General features: G+C 48.2%; 1 protein-coding gene across 6 annotated transcripts in view; it reads left to right on the top strand.

The window, feature by feature from the left end:
- The first annotated feature begins 291 nt into the window (after nucleotides 1–291).
- The window catches only part of CPPED1 (calcineurin like phosphoesterase domain containing 1), a 98,571-nt gene continuing 78,197 nt past the window's right edge, over nucleotides 292–20,665 (top strand). For 2 of the 6 annotated variants that reach the window (XM_045993517.1, XM_045993521.1), the window contains exons 1-2: nucleotides 311–462; nucleotides 19,197–19,415. In XM_045993517.1, coding sequence (XP_045849473.1) covers nucleotides 393–462; nucleotides 19,197–19,415 — 289 coding nt within the window. In that variant the 5' untranslated portion in view covers nucleotides 311–392. Of the gene's footprint in view, nucleotides 463–19,196; nucleotides 19,416–20,665 lie in introns of all 6 variants that reach the window. The other 4 variants (XM_045993522.1, XM_045993516.1, XM_045993520.1 and 1 more) reach the window with 4 other exon arrangements.

Here is a 20,665-nt window from a genome sequence, read left to right on the forward strand (position 1 = left end):
ACTGAACAATCATTCATCAGAATCGTTCATCAAAAATTCCAACCTAACGAGGTGTCCTGTATTTTTACCTGTGGGATCTCATAAGGCCACTTGAAGGGAAAGAAAGGGGCCCCGAGCCTGAGCCCCAGAGCACCCACCCTGCGGATGCACGTGGGCCCCAGTCTAGGCGCCTCCACTGGCCAGGCGCCCCAATCGATCCCAGAGGGGCCGCTCACGCTTCCGCCCCGCTCAGGCAGCACCAGCGGCGCCCCGAGCGGCCGAGCCCCACGCGCCCGCCCGGCCGCCCCGCCCTGAGCAGAGGGCGCCGCCCCGAGGGGGGCAGGACAGGCCCGGCGGTTGGGCTGTGTGGCGTCCTGCCGCTCCGTCCCACGGGAGGCAGAAACTCGTTCGCCATGTCCGCTGCGGAGGCGGGGGGTGTTTTCCGCCGAGCCAGGGGCAGGACCCTAGACGCGTTTCTCTCAGGTACTGCCGGCCTGTCGCTCGGGGAGGGGATGACTTCAAGGCTGCGGAACCTTCCGCAGGGGGAACCGTCGGTCTGGGGGCGCGCGCGCCTCCAGCCGGACCGCTTCGGGGGCTGCACCCGGGGGGGGGGGGGGGACCTGGGGACCGCAATAGCGGCCTCACCGCCCGCGCTTAGGGTTTCGAGGGGCGCTGTTGAGAGTCGGCGGTGGGGGCCTCGCTGGCCGTGCCTTAACTTGCCTGAGAGAGGAGTCAGGCAGCAAAGCGTGCTTCCGAGGAGCCTGGGCTGCTCAGTTAGAATTGCTTTCAGCCCTGCCTTGGGCACGTGACTCGGCAGGGCTCGGCCTCAGTTTCCCCACCTGCCCACGGGGGACACAAACCGTGATCTTGTGTGCGGCGCTCGTCGGCGCTCGCTGCGTGTGAGATGCGGCTATTTTTATGGCGATGGTTCCCCAGGATGTGTGTTCTACTCCCCAGGGCCGCTTACTTCCAGCAGGAGGGGTCATCCCCCGGAACGTGCCCTGTGCCCATCGGGACAGCGGGGCGGGAGGGCAGCCAGGCCCCGGGTCAGAGTTCAGTGCTTGGGGTCTGGCTTTAGTCCGCCTCGTGGTGAAAGTGTTGTGGGGTTTTTTTTGTTTTGTTTTGTTTTCCTCCGGGGGAAGCGTGAACAGCTTAAAAGGATTTTTCTAACCCTGGGCCCGGCATGGGCTAAATGAAGGTTAGCCGCCCAGCCCTAAGTCAAGAGGGAGGCACGTTCCTGGTTTCTGGGTCCTGCCTGGCTTTTTGCTGCTGCTTGGAGTAAAGATTCCCTCCCAGGCACTCATCAGTTTTGTGAGCCCCCCGGGGACATCACCCAGATGCCCTGCACGAGCTGGCTCCTGCTCACCTTTCCTGCTTCATGCCTGCCATCCTGCCCTTTGCCCTGTTTTCCCGCCGCACTGTTTTTCTCCAAGGCCTTTCTTTTTCCAGGGCTGATAGGGCCCTGCCCTTTCTCGACCTTCCAACCCTAGTTAAAGTTCGGTCGCTTCCCGGGTCGTCTTTTTCCGTGGCTAGCCTAATGTAAGAAGCAGGTTCCTCCTCAAGGTCTCTGTCCTAAAACCTTCTTTTCTCTCTCTCTCTTGGTGGGGAGTGGCTCGGCTCTGGAAGAGCCTGTGGGAGCCCAGAAATATAGCTGTGGCAGATTTTGGAAAATACAGTCTGCAGTAATGCCCATTTTCTAAATATTTTAATACGACCCCCCCCCCAACATGAGGTTTTTGATATTTATCTGTATGGATGTAAGTAGCTGTAGTTCTCCTGGGCGGTATTCTCCTGTATACCTTCTGTTGCTGGATATGCAGAGTAGCTTCCCCAGGGAAGGGGTGTGTTATCTGATGGTGAGGATGAGTGTGAGGTCACGAGGCCCTGAAGGGAGGAAAGATGTGATGTGGACGGTGGGTGGGTGGAACAGGTGGAACAGGTGTCAAAGTCTGCAGCTGGGCGGGTTGGGAAAGGGGAGGATGGGGGGTTGGTGGGGGGGAGTCATTGAGGCGTTTGTCTCTGCCTAAGAGTATGGAAGAGTTTTAAGGTGCACGAGTGAGGAAACCAGGACCCAGATCAGATTTCCATTTTGGAAAGAATGTTCTAAGGGCGGCAGTGACAGCCGAAGCATCTCTACATCGGAGGAATTTGGGGTGCAGTCCGATTGCCAGCTAGAGCCCGAGAACCTGTCTTGAAGCAACATTACTATGCCCCGCGTTGTTCACTTTGGGTGTGTTTATTCATGGTCGCCGGAGGTGCGGGTGGTTGTGGGAGGGCTTCTGATGGAGATTATGGGGAGGGATACGGGGGGGGGGGGGGGGGTCAAAGAAGTCAAAATTTCTTAACCCCCTGGAGTTGCCGCAGGTCTGCCAGGGGGTCCAGAGAATAGGAGAGTCACTCTCCTGGACAAGAACGGGGAGGTGGGGAGAGAGACTGGGAAGATAAAAGGGCTGGAGGCTTACCCTGCTGAGCTAGGAAGAGGGAAGGTGACCTTGGACTTCCCTTAGCAGTGGGGCCCACACCATGTCTCCTTTCTGGGCTGAGCGTCCCCAGCAGGAACGCGTGGTGTGGGCCATTTAGCGCAGGGCAAAATTTTAGAGGCCCTGCCTTGGCGGGTCGGGCTTAGAACACCCAGTCCGGTGGGCTCATGTCCCAGGGTGCTGAAGCCCTAGTCCACTGCCAAGGTGCCTCCATTGCCCTCACCTGCTTTTCTTCGAGGGTGCGTCTCCTGTGGGCATCGCTGGCAGCTTTGACTGCTGCTTGTAGAGGGGCCACTGCCAGGCCTGGCCCGGTGGGAAGGTGAACCCGCTGGAGCTGGGAGGGTGGCTCTAGAGGCCGAGCGGGGAGAGAAAGGGAAGTCACTGGCCCTTCCTGGTCTCTCACTAAAATACACACTGCCTGTCGGCTTTGGTTAATTCGAGCAGCATTGCCCCAAATCACAGCCATGATAACCCTCATACACTGGCTCCTCGAAGCCCCCTCCTGAAGTAGCGAAAGTTTGTTCCTCGAGCGAAGCCTGGCAAGTGAAGGGAAGAGTGCTGTCTTGAGCACCACACCCCCGGTGGGTTCTAGACAGCAGACTCTTCTCACAGTTCTGGAGGCCGGACGTCCAAGATCAAGGCCCCGGCGGAAGGCGTGTGGGGTGCAGAGCTGCCTGGTTCACAGATGACCATCTTCTTGCTCTGCCCTCCCACGGGGGGAGCGGGGAGGGAGCACTCTGGGGTCTCTTTCACAAGGCATTAATTCTCATCACGAAGCCCTCCTGGCTTCACCAGCACCACATATCATCACATTGGGGTCTAGGTTTCAACGTAAGAATTCGGGGGGCACGCAGACATCCAGTGGGTGCTATGAACACCCGAAGACCATTTCCCCCCGGTGACAGATGGCAGTGGCAGGACTGCGTTGTACCTCTTCAGTATCCTGTTCACACTGGCCGTGAGGATCCGTCAGCAGATGTTGGTACAGAGTGAGTTGTACTTGTCTCGTTTGAGAGGGTTCACATTCCTCAGGCATGTTCAGATATTCATTTTAATTAGGCAAATTGATAATTATATTTCCTTGACACATACCCTAATCAAGACTACTTTCTCCCAGCAAATAATTGTTTTTCTAAAAAGTTGGCAACATCTGTTTTGAAGAAACTCTAAAAAAGGAGAAATATCAAGGTAAAATAGGCATCAAAAAGTAACCTTTTTTAAATTTGTTTTTGGATCCTAGTTTTAAAAACTAAAAATCCTTTTTTCCAGTTTCATTTTACTACCAGAATATTTTCCCCCTTGAGGAATAGGGCTCTTCAGTGGTTTTCTTAAAAAGATGATTTCCCTGGACGTTTTAAATCTCTGAAGCTGTTTCAGAGATTTTGCCAAACCTGAATATTTCTCAGTCTCCTCTGGAAACCCTCTCACGTGGTAGGAAATAACTGGAGTCTCCAAAAAAAAAAACAAAAACAAAAAAAACAAAAACTTGCCCTATCTCTCCCAGGTTTCACCTAAGAACTCTTCTAGACATAGTAGACCTGGAAATGTGGATCCAGGTCTGAACGGGGTTGAAAATACTATAGTTTGAGAAATTCCAACAGACCAGTGAAGAAAATGAAAATGAAATAAATGCTTCTAATTATGCCGTATATTTAGGCCAAACCAATCATCTCTGATTTGAGAAGGGCTTCTGTGACCAAAACAAGAATTTTGATTACTTACCCCACCTCAATATCACCATCATCATCGGTCAAAATTAGCATGTAAAACGTTCCTGTCCTAACATTTAAGAGACAATTTTTATTTTTGAGTGCCTTTTTTTTTTTTGCCTTTCTCTATTTTATAACTTCACTCATTTTAAGTTCACAGTTCAGTGATTTTTCATCAATTTGCAGAGTTGTACAGTGTCTGGATTTTAGAACCTTTCTGTCTCCCCCCCCCCAAAAAGAAACCTTGTGCCCATTTGCAGTCTGTTCTGTCTCCACTCCCTACACAAGCAACTACTAGTTCACCTCCATGGCTTTGCCTTTCCTGGACATTTCATATAAATGGAATCCCGTAATCTGTGGTCTTTTGTGCCTGGCTTCTTTCCCCGGAGCATCATCTTTTCAAGAGTCTCTCCTGTTGTAGCAGGTAATCGCACTCTGTTCCTTTTTATTGAACGGTATTCCGTGGTACAGGAAACCACATCTTGTTCATCCATTCACCCATTGATGCACTTTTGGACTTTGGCAGACGTTCCCCAACTTGGACACTGGCTGTTAAGAATAAAGCTGTTATGGACAAACAAATGCAGATCTTTGCGTGGACATACGTATCATTTCTCTTGGGTCGACACCTGACGTTGGAGTTGCTGGGTGGTATAAGTAACTACATTTGACATTTTGAGGAACTTCCAAACTGTTTTCCAAAGCAGCTGCACCATTTTACCACCACTCGGGTACGTGGGTCCACGTTTCTCTCTGTCCCCGCCAACACTTACCACTTATCATCTGTCTTTTTGATTATAGCCAACCATATGCGTGTGAATTGGTATCTCATTGTGGTCTTGATTTGCATTTTCTTTTTTTTTTTTTTTTTAAGATTTTATTTATTTACTTGATAGACAGAGATTGCAACTAGTCAGAGAGGCAGGCAGGGAGAGAGAGGAGGAAGCAGGCTCCCTGCTGAGCAGAGAGCCCAATGTGGGGCTCGACCCCAGGACCCTGGGATCATGACCCGAGCTGAAGGCAGAGGCTTTAACCCACTGAGCCACCCAGGCGCCCCTTGATTTGCATTTTCTTAAAGGCTAATGAAGTTGAACATCTTTTCATGTGCCCACTGGCCCTTTGTATGTCTTTGAAGAAATATCTTTTCAGGTCCTTTCCCCGTTTCTAATTGGGTCGTGTTTTTATTGAGTTGTTAGAGTTCTTTATGTATACTGGACACAGATCCCTTATCAAATTCATGGTTTGCAAATATTTTTTCCCGTTCTGTGGATTCTTCTTTCCTTTGCTTGATAATATCCTGTGCAGCACCAGAATTTTTAATTTTTTTTTTTTTTAAAGATTCTATCCATTTATTTGACAGAGAGAGATCACAAGTAGGCAGAGAGGCAAGCAGAGAGAGTGAGAGGGCAGCAGGCTTCCCGCCGAGCAGAGAGCCCGATGCGGGACTCGATTCCAGGACCCTGAGATCATGACCTGAGCCGAAGGCAGTGGCCCAAACCACTGAGCCACCCAGGCGCCCCCAGAATTTTTAATTTTGATGAAGTCCAGATTACCACGTTTTTCTTTTATCACTTACACTTTTAATGTCCTAAGAAACCTTTGCCTAGCCACAAATTGTGAAGATTGACTTCTGCATTTCTTCGAAGAGTATTCTAGTTTAAGCTCATAACATTTAGGTATAGGTCCATATTGAATTAATTTTTATATATGGTATGGGGTAAGGGTCTAATTATTAGAAAAAACATTCTTTTTTTATACTACAGTAGAAACCTAGTAGTTGGTCAATGACTAGAAAAAAATTAGCCAAAGAAGGGAATTAAAAAAAATTACACATTCTTTTAACATTTCCTTTTAATGTAAACGATAAATGTACATTCATTTACCATTCTTTTGAGGTCGGGCCAAGGACTTGTCTTGGAGTATTGGGTTTACAGATGGGCCTGCCATGGAGCCTTTCTTGCATAAACAACACCCATAATGAATCCTTTCCAGTTTGGGTTTTTTCCAATGGAGTAGTGAGTTAAAAATCACTTGGAAAGCACTCCCGGGTAAAGAATTTTAGGTTTATACTTGCTTTTCCCTCTAATCTTTTACGCTTGTCTCCACAACACCTAATTCAATAGTACTTTATTTTCACGAGGTTGCCTTTTATTGAGTGTTCCCGAAGTGTCTGTCTTAGTTTTATCAGAAGCAGCCCTTTTTACAATCCATATTTCCCTGGTTTACATGTTTAATTGATTGATTTAAAAATAAGCGCTTGCATGAACAGGTTTGGGGACAACTTCTGATGGATGTGCAGAACGGAACCCTTGAGGGACCTCGGGTGACAGTCCATGCCTTTGCAGAGGGCATGGAGAGCGTTGGTGGATCTGGAGGTTTGTTAAGAGAATGTCTCTTTCACAGAGAGGACTAACTGGCAGCTTTTTATATTTGTGAAGCATAGGATTTTTCACTTTGCCAAGCCTCCCAATTAGTTACAGGCGATAGCACGGGGCCCTGGCAACTGGAGCCTCTGGGAGCCCGAGAACCACTCTCAGCCTCTCTCAGGACCAGGTCTGATATGTAGCAAAACAGTCAGAAAATATTTGTTGAGTGAAAGAATGCCAAAGTCCCCATGTACCCTTGTTTAAAAAAGAAAAAGGAAAAAAAAAAACCTAGTCACGCTAATGCTGGAGGTCCTTCCTCATTTGTAAAATGAAGGCAGAGTGTTGGCTCAAGTTGTCTAAGGTGCAGCCGTGGTTTGACTTATTTCACTCGGCATCATCTCCAGTTCCATCTGTGTCGATGCAAATGGTGGGTTTTCATCCTTCCTGCTGGCTGAGTAATACTCCATTGTATACATGGACCGTATGTATCTTCATCCATTCATCTGTTGAAGGGCATCTCGGCTTCTTGCACAGTTTGGCTATTGTGGCCATTGCTGCTCATGAACATTGGGGTGCATGTGTCCTTTCTTTTCACTACGTCTGTATCTTTGGGGTAAATACAATGGACTATTACTCAGCCATCAGGAAGGACAAATACTCAACTTTTGCCTCAACATGGACGGGACTGGAGGAGATTAGGCTAAGTGAAATAAGTCAAGCAGAGATAGTCAATTTTCATATGGTTTCACTTATTTGTGGAACATAAAGAATAGCACAGAGGACATGAGGAGAAAGAAGGGAAAACTGAAGCAGGGGAAATCGGAGGGGGAGACGAACCATAGGAGACTGTGGACTCCAAGAAACAAACTGAGGGTTTTAGCGGGGAGAAGCGTAGGGAGATGGGTGAGCCCGGTGATGGGTATCAAGGAGGGCACGGATTTTATGGAGCACTGGCTGTTATTTGCAAACAGTGAATCATGGAACACTACCTCAGAAACTAATGATGTACTGCAGGGCGACTAACATAGCATAATTAAAAAATTACAAAAAAAAAAAAGATGCAGCCATGGTGATGATGGCGGTTTCACTTACATGAAGGCACCTAGACGCTTGGGTGACACTCGGGTAGGAGGGCCAAGAAGGGAGAGCAGCAGAGAAAGCACCTGGCCCTTTGGCCTTGCCACCGGAACATACTGGAATAGGACAGAACTCTGCGTCTTCTTCCCAGTCTGCTCCTTTTCCTGTCTTCCCCCAACTCCTGTTCAGCCAGAAGCCCAGGAGTCAACCCAGACCTCTCCTCCTCCCCTTCTTCCCACAGCCGCCTCCTTTCAACCTCCAGAGCTCACCTTCGTTTTGTCCATCTGTTCCCTTCCCAGCCCCCACCACCGTGACCCCCCGCCACCTGCATCTCTCACCTGGACAGTCACAGCAGCCTTCTGCATCCACTCTTGCCACCGGTCTGTTCCCGGGACAGCATTCAGAGCCATCTCTTTGAGACAAAAGTTGGGCCCATCATTCCTTCGATGTGGCCTTTCTCTCTCTCTCTCTAGTCTCATTCTTCAGGAAGCATTTTAGAAGAAACCCCTGCTCATTTTCCCATTCACAATTAGGACCCTGTTACTTACTCCCTTCGCTCATTCTTTCCCTTAACGACACTATAGTTTATAGTTGTGTGTTTATTCCTGTGACTTATATGCCTTTTCGTGACTCCAGACTATAAATTCCTGGAGGGCAGGAAGCCCACCCCTAGGACAGTGTCTGGCAGTGGTTGTCACTCAGTGGCCATTTGTTGTAGAAAGAAATGAGTAAATGTGATCACATTTCGGTATCTGCCTCACCCATTGCTTACACCATGAAGCCTCTGGACAAAACAAAACAGAAACCAAGGTATTGAATCAATCCGTAGGATCTCTTGCAAACTACCCTGGGGTTCATGCACTGCTCAGAGGTGTCTGTGAAAGGCGGTTCTTGTTACCAGGTGGGTACTCTCTCCGGGCCGCATCTGCCCTGGGGAGGGGGTGTCTTCTCCTCGCATGCAGGGCCTCTGTTAGCCCAGCCTAGTACCTGCAGAGCACCTCTGCCCAGAGACAGCACCTTCTTCCACTTCTCCCCGAAGCACCATCTGGGACAGCAGCCATCTGCTGTCTTGGCAGGGGAGCATGCCTAATGGTGGGAAACAAGTGATAGCAAGCATCCACCCCAAAAAGGCAAACCCCCAAATGGAGTTCTGCTTTGGAAAAGCAAGAGAGAGTTTAGGAAATGTCGTCCCCCCCACCCCTAGCTGTTGTCTAGAACAGCATCGGGCAAAGCTGGTGGTGCTGAAAACCACCTGGCCAAGGAGCCCTGGCCTGCCTGCCTTCCTCCGAAGGGTTGCAGATAACGATTTTGGCAGGTCCTTTATCCCCGAATGGCAAGCGCGGCCGCCAAGCTATGACTCAGAAGCTTTTGTGCGTCTCACAGACCACCTTTCGATGGATGCGTTTAGGCAAAGAAAAGAGAGGTTGGATGAATTCAGTTTGCTGCTTAGGGAAAGCAGTATGGAGACTCTGAGGCTCTTGCTGTCGAAGTTAATTATTTGGGGGGAGGAGGGGGCCCGAAGGGCACTATATATATTTTTTTTTTTAAACAGCTTCACACACCGTACAATTCAACCTTTTACAGGGTATGGTTCAGTGGTACTTTGTTCACAGAATTGGGCAACCGTCCTCACAGTTGCTTTTAGGACATTTTCATTACCCCAGAAAGAAGCCTGGCACCCCTTAGCTGTCATCACCGCCCTCCCCACTCTACCCCACCCCCACCACTCCAGCCCTGGGCGGCGGCTGCTCATGAATGACACTATTAAATGGGGCATAAGATTTGGCAGCTTTAGGGTGGGGACATTTGGATCGTTGGACCAGAAGGAGTCCCAAAGTGGTGAGGCTTGCTTTGCTACTGTTCTTGTTGTTGCTTTTAACCCCTAAAATAAGATTAGTCCCCGGAGGAGATGAGGGGTAGTGCTGAAGACACTTAGATCGTGATTCACTGTGCAGATGGCTCCTGGGAGAAACCGCAGAAATTGCATTTCATTGGCATTTGCCCTTTAGCCAGGAAGCCTCCCAGCAGCTGGGAGGCTCCCCGTCTTTGCCGTTCTCTATCCAAAGCAGTAGCCCCAGTATGTGAACGGAAGGGTGTCGGGATGAAAGCCTGTAATTGTGTGTGTTTGTGTGCGTCTATCTGTATCATCCAGTATTTTCTGCGCGCCTTACGAGCGGTGCGGATTAAATAAATGGGAAAGGTTTTGGTAGCTTCATCTCTGCTCAGACAGGGGTAAGAGTTAGCTTAAGTGAGAGTTCTGATCCTAGAAGCTCACGCTTGACTGCTTCCTGTGTGCTTACGGCGTGTAAATACTTTTATGTGTATGCACTCAGTCATTGTTCCCAGCAACCCTTCTTGGGGTAGCTATGTTCCTCTTACTTTACGGATGAGGACACTGACGCCCCGAGAGGTTAAGAATCTGGTTCTTAACCTGGTCATGTCACGTGGTTCGTAAAGGGGGGGCATGGGATTGGAGCCTGGCATGCAAGCTTCAGAGTCAAGGCTGCCCTGGGACCAGGTGAGGGCTTTGGGAGATGGAGACTTTAAGTCTTCCTCAAGCCCACATGTGCCGGCCTGATCTATCCTCTGCCCTCCATTCACGCTTGCCTCTGGTGGCAGGGTCCTGTCCTTGCCGTGCCCTCTACCTAGGGTGCGTCTCCACAGCCACTCTGTGCCTGGCTCTCATGTCGCCTCATGGTCCTGTCCAGTGCCTGCTCCCACCCACCTGTCACGCTGTTCTTGCTCGCTGTGATTGCTGCTGCGGTGGTAATGAGCATAGCGTGCGGCCCGCTTAGGGGTTGACCTGTTCATCATCCATCGCCCCACTGTTGTGTGAGGTCTTAAGGAATGGGACCTGTGGCTTTGCTCGCTGTTGAATGTCCAGTGACTAGGGCGGCACCTGTCACGCGGCGGGTGCTCAGAACAAGCTTGCTGAATGAGGGAAGAAGGGACCACTGCTGGAGTTTCAGTCGTTTCTGTGCCCTTGTAGTCACATGGAGGCATGTGGACCCTCCAGTCCCAATTCCTGCCTGATTTTTGAGTCAGAGAAGTTAACAGGAGGCCAAACACTGAACTTTTAAATAGTGTAGCGATGTGCTGTTGTAGTGATGGGGCTTGGTTCGGCAGACTGCCTCCTCATCCGACTTCTCAACCAGTGTCTTCCAAAGAGCAGACGAGATTTAGGAAATGAGACTTTGCTTTATAAGAATGAAACTGAGAGCCATTTATCATTGTTTCGCACCTTGAACCGTTTGAGGTAGCCTGTGAAGGAACCGGTTTGGCACACCAGGGAGAGCACAAGTTGTCACAGTATTGCGTGGTAATTAATGGCATGACGGAGTCGCTTAGGCCTTTTCCTGGTTGCGTGATGAAAACCGTGACTCATTTGCTTGTGGGGGTGCATTGATTATTTAATTAGCCATCGATTAACTGGTAATAGCGAAAGATGGATGAAATTTCCAATGCTTGGTCTACGTTAAGAAGTCAGCTTTCATTGAGGGGGACGGATATGCCTGAAAGGTGGAAGAAAAATGAGAGAGAGGTGATGTATTGACAGAGACAGATTTCCGAAAACAGGTAGTTCCCGAGGTGCACTGAAAAGAATGGTTGTCATCCGAACCTCCGTCTTTCGGGCAGGATATCGGCACGTAAACAGTCTCGCAGGGAGGATTAGTAGTAAGGCGTTGTGTGAGTTTTTAAAGGTTTTTAAGATTCTTCTCTGTGTACAGTTGCTTTGTACCCAGTAAGTGCTGAAAGAAGACTCACGGGCCTTTACTGTCTGTGGTTTAATACCACCCAAATCCACTGTCTTTTTATTCCTCAGTGTTGAAAGATGGTTTCTATGACAGCCTCTCTCAGTTAGCAGAAATCTGCAAGTGGCCAGATCCTGATACTCTGTATACAAGGGCTGAATCAGATTTCTTTCTTTTTTCTTTTATTTTTTTAAAGATTTTATTTATTTATTTGACAGAGAGAGAAATCACAAGTAGGCAGAGAGGCAGGCAGAGAGAGAGGAGGAAGCAGGCTCCCTGCTGAGCAGAGAGCCCAAATGTGGGGCTCGATCCCAGGACCCTGAGACCATGACCTGAGCTGAAGGCAGAGGCGTAACCCACTGAGCCACCCAGGCGCCCCTGAATCAGATTTCTTTTCTTTCTTTCTTTTTTTTTTTTTTTTTAAAGATTTTATGTATTTATTTGACAGAGAGATCCCAAGGCAGAGAGAGAGGAGGAAGCAGGCTCCCCGCCGAACAGAGAGCCTGATGTGGGGCTCGATCCCAGGACTCTGGGATCATGACCTGAGCTAAAGGCAGAGGTTTTAACCCACTGAGCCACCCAGGCGCGCCCTGAATCAGATTTCTAAGGCTTCTTCTATAAAAATATTTTAAAATTGGTTTAAATTTTTATTTAAACAGATTTTTTGAAGATTTTATTTATTGAGAGGGAGAGGAGAGAGAGCACAAGCGAGCGAGTGAGAGCACAGAAGCAGGGGGAGGGAGAAACAGACTCCCTGCTGAGCAGGAAGATGTGGGGCTCAGCAGGGCTCGAGGCTCGCATGGGGCTCCATCCCGGGACACTGGGATCATGACCTGATGCACTGATGCACATCATGACCTGATGGGATCATGACCGAAGGCAGATGCTTAATTGACTGAGCCACCCAGGCGCTCCTGATTTAAATTTTTAAAAGCTAAATTTTAAAATTTGATTCAGGCTATGGTACCATAATAAATTACTGTAATTTAATATATATGATAATATAATAAATAATATATACAATAAATATAGATAGACTGTATATATTATATATATTATAATATATTTCTGACAGCATTTGGACAGTCCTAGCTAGATAGGTCTTCTCTGCAGTCTCACCTGTGTGACCACCTGCCCTGAGGTCAGGGCTCTGGGGAATAATAGGCCTGGTTCTGCCCTTCAGGCCTTGTTAGACCTCGAGCAGGATATTTAACCTTGACCTTGCTGAGTTTCTTCTTCTGCACCTCTAAGCAAAATGGAAGCGTTACCATAGATATTGCTTGTCACCGCACATGTCCACAGGGTCCCATGGTGCATGGGACCAGTCGAGGACCATGGTGAATTTGAGACCACATGCCCCTTCGAGGAGCAGCTACCGCTCAGCACAGCCAATCAGCAAACTCCAACTGGGCCTGGTTTGGCTGGATTCTCCAGGAGACTCTAGAAAACCAGGTATCTGTATGAAACACGTGAAATTAAAATGTTGGCAACAAATTCAAAATTTTATAACTATTATGTGGGCCAAACAAAACACCCTGGCTGGCCAGATCGCAGCCAGAGGCCTGGAATGTGAAATTTCTGGAGAAGATCACCAGTTGGCATCCCATAGAAGACGGGTGTTCTGGGCTCTCGCCTGTCCCCTGAGTCAGCCCCGTGCTGTTGGCAGGGACTGGGAGCATCACAGTCTTCCGGGGGGAAAAGCTCTGGGCCTTGCCAGCATTATCTTTGTGTACAATCTTCTTATTTACCAAGATGTTCCATTCGAAGGAAACCTTTTGGAGATAAAAATGTCTTTATGGCGGTGGACAACTTGCAGGCGGCCCGAGGCACATTCTGTCTCCTTCATGGCTCTCTCCCCTCCAGGCCATCCCAGCAGCACGGAGATTCTGAACCGTAGAAGCCACTGCACATTAACTGTGTGATCTTGAACTTGAGCACAGCTAAGATCCCTAGCCAGGCCTTGGTATCCCCTTTGGGTTAGTCATTCTGCAAATCCCTCCCACACTGAAAATTTCCAGTGGTGTAGTGGGAAAAGGCTGGCTTCCATAAGGTAAGCCCTCAGCCTCCCTGGGACGGGCCGTTATAAATGGGCTCACTCGGCTCAGCCCGGGAGGGTCAGCTGTAAGTGGTTTGGTTAAGGATGGGACGCTAGGCCTTGTTTAAGAGCACCCTCTGTGGCAGACAGACTCGCAGATGGTCCCGGTGATCCCCACCTACTAGTATCCGTGGCGTGGGTGATCTTCTGCTGTCTTGAGCGTGGGTTGGCCTACCAACTCGATTATAGTGAACAGAACACGGCAGAGCAATGGGATATCACTTCCATCGCCACGTTACATGAGATGAGAACTTCTGTTTGCTAGCGGGCACTCTCCCTTGCTGGCTTTGATGAAGCAGGTTTCCATGTTATCAGCTGCCCTATTGGAGAGGCCCACATGGCAAGGAACCGAGGGTAGCTTCTGGTCCACAGCTAGCGGGGAACCTAGTCAACAGCCGCGTTAAGTGAGCTTGGAAGCAGATCCTGCCCCCTGGGAGTTTTCTGTGCAACCTCAGCGCTGGTGGACACTTTCCTTGGGGCTTGTGAGAGACCATGAGCAGAGAACCTGGCTAAGCCATGCTTGCATTTCCAACCCTCAGAGACTGAGATAGTAAACGGGTACTGTTTGAAGCTATTACATTTGTGTTCATTTGTAATATAGGGGTAGATTGCTAACACACCATCCTGGGAATTTGTTACAAAAATTAACATTGCAAAAATTCAATTCACTGTGGACATTCTTATTTATAGAAGACTGAAAGTGTTTTCGTTAAATATCTGCATGCTTTATGATGTATTAACGAGGTATTAACAGTATGTACTGTTACTGTTATTAACATACTTAAGTAAATAGACATTAACGGAAGTTTGTGTCAAATGTTTCAAAAGATTGTAGTCTTGTTTTGGTCCATGTAGGTCAGAAATGAGGTCTTCATTTAATCAACCTCACTTTATGCTTTAATGCATTCATTCTGCAAGTACTTGGTTTATCTCAAAATTTGACCTTGGCCTTATCATATCACCAGTTAGGGTCCCTGACTGTTCTTTTAGCAGTTTTGGAAATTACCAGGCTAGACACAGCCAGGGACCTAAAAATGAATATGAACATACACAAAACAAAAATAAAACCGACCCCCCCCCCCAAAAAAACATCAGTAGGAACATATGCAAAACAACAAGTCCTCCAAGCCATTATTTTAATTTAGGGAAACAAGAATCACTTTGCACCTGTTTCTGATCAAACCCGTTTAAGCAGTTCCTTGATTATTTATAGGTCAGTGCTTTTTGAACTTGGATTTGCATACGGATCACGTGGGCATCTGTTAGAATGCAGACTGTGCCTCAGTAGGTCTGGGCTGGGCCTGAGGTGCTGCCCCTCCAGCAAGCTCGCGGGTGGTGATGCTGATGCTGGTGCAGAGGCCACACCTTGAGGCCTGAGGTGTAGACCCAGCTCCGCTCCTCGCTCCCAGGGCAGCGGGCTTCACTGATGCCCTCCTGTCATAGGGCCTTTGCCATTAAACCAAGCAGCCCCATAGTGAAGTTCTTTGACTAGGAAGATAAAAACAAACAAAAAAGCTTGCTGGATGCCCAGGTGTCTTTCTGATTGTCTGTAATAAAAAATGTTGTGATTGTATATTGGGGTGCTTCAGAAGTGACCTCAGCATTCTGAACTTCTGTGACTCCAAGGGCCAGAACAGTGTTCTCAGGGAGCCTAAAGAAAGCAGCTGGCCTGTGCCAGGGTCAGACGCGTGCTCCGTCCTGCAGGCGAAGGCACAGCAAGGTCTCCCTGGCTCTCCCAGGTGTCACCTAATGCCTGTGACCTACCCTGGCTGTGACTCTGGACTTCGGCAAAATAGTGTAAGGCAAGCGTGGTTAAGCATTCGCTTTCATAACGTTTTGAGGGATGGGAGAGGTGTACATTTACAGAAGATTCCTCCCTCTGCGGCTAAGCGTCAGAAGTCTCAAATACCCGTAATTCAGCCTTGATTAATACTAAGATGAGACTGAAGACCACGAGCTTCTGTAGCAAAATTTTAGGAGGACCCAGGTGCTCTTGAGAAGGCTGGGCTCCAAGTCAGCAACTTGCTCTTATGACATAGATAGGGTGGGTGGAACAGTGATATGCAAGCTGGCATTTATTTCAGGTCACATCTATTTATTTTGTACTTTGTCATCATAAAATTGAGATTCTGTCTAAGATTTTACTAAGTGAACAAATAATAAGGAAAGATTTATTTTGATAGCCCCAAGGACTATTGACTTTTTGAGACGATGACTGTTTGTTGTAGGGAACTATATTCGTTAAAATGTTTGCCATGGAAAATGATTCGTAAATTCTATTGGTCCTAGAAGATTGGTTTATGCACCAGCCTTGGGGTGACGATCACTTCCCTGATCTGGTTCTGATTAATTTACTCAGTTTAAGCAGCTCTGCACACTGCCTCAGAAATAGGAATGTCACTAAAAGCCTTCAGTGTAAAAAGGTCATTATGCAAGTAAAATAAATGAATAATGCTAACCATTAAATGTAAAACACAAATTAGAATCCTGTTTTTGTTTTGTTTTGCTTTTTCATGACACCAGCCTTCAACTCTTGAAGAAGTAGAAGTCTTGCTGACTCTGTATCTTTAATGCTGTATCTCTGAGTATCAGTTATTACTTTGTAGCAGAGTTCCCTGAAACTTGACAGCTGGAAGCGGCTATCTCACAGGTTCTGTACAGATCTGAGTGCCGCCTGGCAGGGTCCTTTTGCTGCAGGGTCTCCCACTGGGTTCAGGCAGTGTCAGCTGGGGCTGTGGTCTCATCTGATGACCCGACTAAGGGAGAGCCCTTTCCCAAGCCTGCTCACGCGGTTGTTGGCAGGATTCCGCTCCTTTTTGGTTGTCGCATGGAGTATCTCTGCTCTTCACGGGCTGTCGCCTCCATTCCTTACCATGTTGTCCTCTCCAGTAGGTGAGTCACAGCACAGCAGCCTTGACCTCCAGAGGGAGGGCTCTGAGAGAGAGAGAGAGAGAGCATGCACAAGATGAAAGTCATGGTCTTTTTCTAGCCTAATCTCTCTCTCTCTCTCTTTAACTATTTTATTAAAGCATGATTGACATGTAAAATGCTGTATATATTTATTGTGTACAACCCCATGAGTTTGGGGATAAGTAAACACCTTTGAAACCATCACTGCTCTCAAGGTCGTAAACAGACCCATCTCTTCCCAAAGTTTTCAGCAACCCCTTAATAATAATAATCACAACAACAACAGTAATAATGATGATGATGATGATTTGTGTGTGTGTGGTAAGAACACTTAACATAGATTCTACCTTCTTAGCAAATTTCAAGTATACAGTACAGTATTGTTAGCTGTGGACATTATGCGGACGGGAAGTCTCCAGAACTTCTCTGTCTTGTAGAAATAAAACTTTGTACCCTTTGACCATCACCTCTGCCGTTTCCCCCTCCTCCCAGCCCCTGGCAACCACCACTCTACTCTCTGCTTCTAAAGTTTGACTATTGTAGACCCCACATGGAAGTGAGACCAGATAGTATTTGTCTTTCTGGGGCTGGCTTCTGTGGCTTAGCATAGTGCCCTCTGGGTTCACCCATGTTATTTCAAATGGCAGGCCTTCCTTCTTTTTAAGCCGGAATAATATTACATTGTCCGGATGCACCACATTGTCTTTGTCCACGCATCCATCGAGGTACATTTCGGTTGTTTCCATGTCATGGTGTGGCCTAGTCCCTGAAGGGACATCCTATCACTGTATCCTGCTTGTGAGAACCAAGTCTCTAGGCACAGGCCACCCTCAAGGGGAGGGGATGGCACAAGGACGTGAATATCACAATGCAGGGATCTCTGGGGCCTTCTTAGAGTCTTTCTGCCGCAACTAGCAAGGGCTCCATAAGTACGAGTTCGCATCTGTCATCGCGCTCGATCCCTGTCCTTAAGATGCGTCCTCCATGACGTCATGCACTCCTTGTCCAGGTTGAGTTCAGGTTGGCTGTGCTTGGACTGAGCTAACAGTCTGAGCTGCGGGCCCAGAGCTGGTGGCTTAACTTGCATTGTAGTTTGTCCTGTAGAGGATGTATGTGCAGGCAGTTCGCACGTTTGCGTTTTTAGGTTCTGAAAAAGGAATTGAGAAGGAAGGGAGGCCTAAAGCCAGAGATCCACTCTAAGATGACAGCAAGTGAGGCATGGTGGGTGGGAGGGTGGTGACGAAATGTAGAGAGGTTAGACTGGCTCCTTGCCGGTGAGATCTCAGTGTAGGTGACATGCCCCAGGGAGAGGCTTTCCCTGTGCGTCCAGTTGAGATTAGCTGTCCGCTCTCCCTTCCCCCTTCGGGAGCTGGTGCTCTGGCAGCATTCCCTGCTCATTTCCTTGTTCACGGTCTGTCTCCCCCGTGAGGACTAAGCCCCAGGAGACCAGGGGCCTCCTCTGTCTGGGTCCAGCCATGTGTACCATCAGCACCACGTATGGGCCCTGGCAGACAGTAGGCTCTTAGTAAATACTTCCCGTATCAATGAATGAATCGAGCACACAGACATGAAATGACTCCAAGGAGCTTTTTGGAAATCGTAATATCTGCATGACTTCCAAAGGAAATGCCACTGATTCACTTAACATGCAGAATATACTAATTTGTTAAAGAGAAGAAAACAGTCTCAGAATTGTGGGGTAGTTTTGTCCCTGCCACTGATGACTCGTGGCCATCGGGCCAGTCCTGTGCCCTCTCTAGGCCCCCATTTGCTCAGTGGATACACGCAGGGTTATAGGCTGGGTCTTCAGACTGCTCTGTCCTCAGATCCAGCTCAGGCCGAGGAGGCTCTGGTTTTCAACATTGGTCTACCATAGAAGATTCTGTTTGAAGAAAGGATGCTATCCCCGGGGTGGGGCAGGGGGCTGGTTGACACCCATAGGGCTTCCGTGCCCACCAGTGGCCATTCCAGTTCTTCAAAAGCATTCCTGGTTGCAGTCCTTTTGGCTATGAGGGGTAGAGACCTGAGGCCCACAGAACTTAGGCTCAGCAGAACCAATAGGAAGGGCCCTAGGAAGGCTAATAATTTTGGTGCAAATGATCTAGCCCTTTCCAAGAACATAAAAGATCGCCTCTCCTTTCCTTCCCTCCCGCTTCCTCCCACCCCCTTGCCTCACACCTCGCTTAAGCCCACATCATGCAGCCTTTGAAATGTTAGCATCGATTTTTTTTTTTCTTTCCCTCGTTGACTAACTCACTTCAAGATTTCATTTCTGGCACTGCCTTTCCTACCAGATAGCCAGAGCTTCCAAGCTCCAAGTTTTATAATTAAAATTCTATCACATCCCCCGAAACGGTGCAAATTGTGCCATTACGCCTGGCATAAAAGCTTTGAAAGCACTTCACCTAGTAATTTAAATATAATACTTCTGGTAGCTTTCAATTTCTGGCATTTTTAATTCTAATTAAAAACCGATCATTGCGCATTACTGTCCTCCGTACAGCGTTGCTGGTGTGCCTCCGCGCTCCACTTTGGCCGGCTAGTTTTAAACAAACAGCTTGGCTGCGTGGCTGCTGCGGCCCACGTGGTCTTTCCTGGCCTTTGGGAATCACCAGGTCCCAGGCATAATTAGTATAAATCACAATCCTCTAGACTATGACAGGAAAATGGTATGTTTGAAGAGCAGCTTATTAAAATGACCTACTTAATTTAAGAAAAATATTGTATCCACTTGCACAATAACCTGGATGCTTTCCCTGACAGATTTTATAATATTTCTTCCCTCTCCTTTTTTTTTTTTTTTCCCCTTCCCTCTTTGTTTTTACAAGAAAAGGAAAGGGAATGGAAAGGCCCGTTCTACTTCATCCAAGGCGCAGACCCACAGTTTGGACTAATGAAGGCCTGGTCCACTGGGGACAGTGAGAGTGGTGGTGACGAGTGGGGGCAGGAGATCCGTCTCACTGAGCAAGCTGTTGAGGCCATCAACAAGTTGAAGCCCAAACCCAAGTTCTTTGTTCTCTGTGGGGACCTCATCCATGCCATGCCAGGTAAGACTCCTGCTGGTGATGTCACGTTCTCTCCTCCCAGTCATGACTGCATTTGGGCGGGAGGCAGGGGGGTCATGGGGAGGGAAGATTTCTCTCAAGAGATGTCTTTGTTCGGTAATGGCCCATTCCATCTCTCCATGGCCGCTGGAGTATCCTTGGACATCAGAAAATGCACCCTCATTTTTATATTTAGACTTTGGCGAGATTAATCACAGTAATTAGGCGCAGCTACAGTTCTGATGATCTGAGCTTACTCTGAAAAATGAACAGACTCCCACAAGTCACCTTTATTTCCAGGGGACAGACTTGAACTTCTTCCAGATACCCTATCCGCAAGTGTAATGTTCTCTTATTTCCTTTCTTCTTATACGTCAGTATCGCCTGTATTTGTGCTTTTTCACTTGCCAGTGACAGAAATATAACTTAAACTGAATTATTATTATTTTTTTAATGAAAGGTGCATGTTCCTTTACGGGACTGTAAAATCCAGGGGCAAATGTGGGCTTCAGGTATGGCTGGATCCAGAGGCTCAGAGTTTGTTACCGGGACTTGGTCTCTCTCGCTCAGCCCTGCTTTCCTCTGGGTTGACTTCCTTCTTACACAGGCTCTCTCTAGGTGGTGGTTCCTGGGAGCTCCAGGTTTACATCCTTCTCACAGAAACCACAACAGAAAGAAAGTGCCTTATTCTTGGTGGTCCTTTCAGAGTCCCAGACTGACAGCTGTCTGGCTCATGTGGCCCCTTAAAGGCAGGATGTGGGGTCTACAGCAGTGCGGTCTGAAGAGCAGGATAATTTCCCTCGAGAGAGAGAATGTAAAGATAAGAGATGCCTTCTAGAACTCTCTTGCATTTTTGTTTCCTCCTCTGATACCTTCTCCCCCAGGCAAGAGTAACACCCAGTGACCACATATACGCAGGTAGAACTGTGCAGGTAGAACTGTGCCGGCCCATCAGAGAGGTAGAGTAGACCAGTAGACCCCCCATGGCCACCCTTAGTGGACCAGCGGTCTCTTCCTTTGGAGTAGTAGTGGACCTGAAGACCATTGCCGAAAATACCTCGGTGGCCATGCATGTTTGCTTTGGCTAATGTTGTCCTGTAAGCCTGCGCTTTGAGTCCTGTGATTTCCAGTGCCTTTAGAAGCTGAGGCACTCTGTGGTAAGCTGGGGTGCATTCATTCTTCCCATGAGTTCACTTGTCTGGTGGCCTGCCTCTCCAGAAGAAACCCAACATGAAGATGTGAGAGTGGGAAAG

This window comes from Meles meles, chromosome 21 (assembly GCF_922984935.1).
Source record: "Meles meles chromosome 21, mMelMel3.1 paternal haplotype, whole genome shotgun sequence".
Taxonomy (NCBI): Eukaryota; Metazoa; Chordata; class Mammalia; order Carnivora; family Mustelidae; genus Meles; species Meles meles.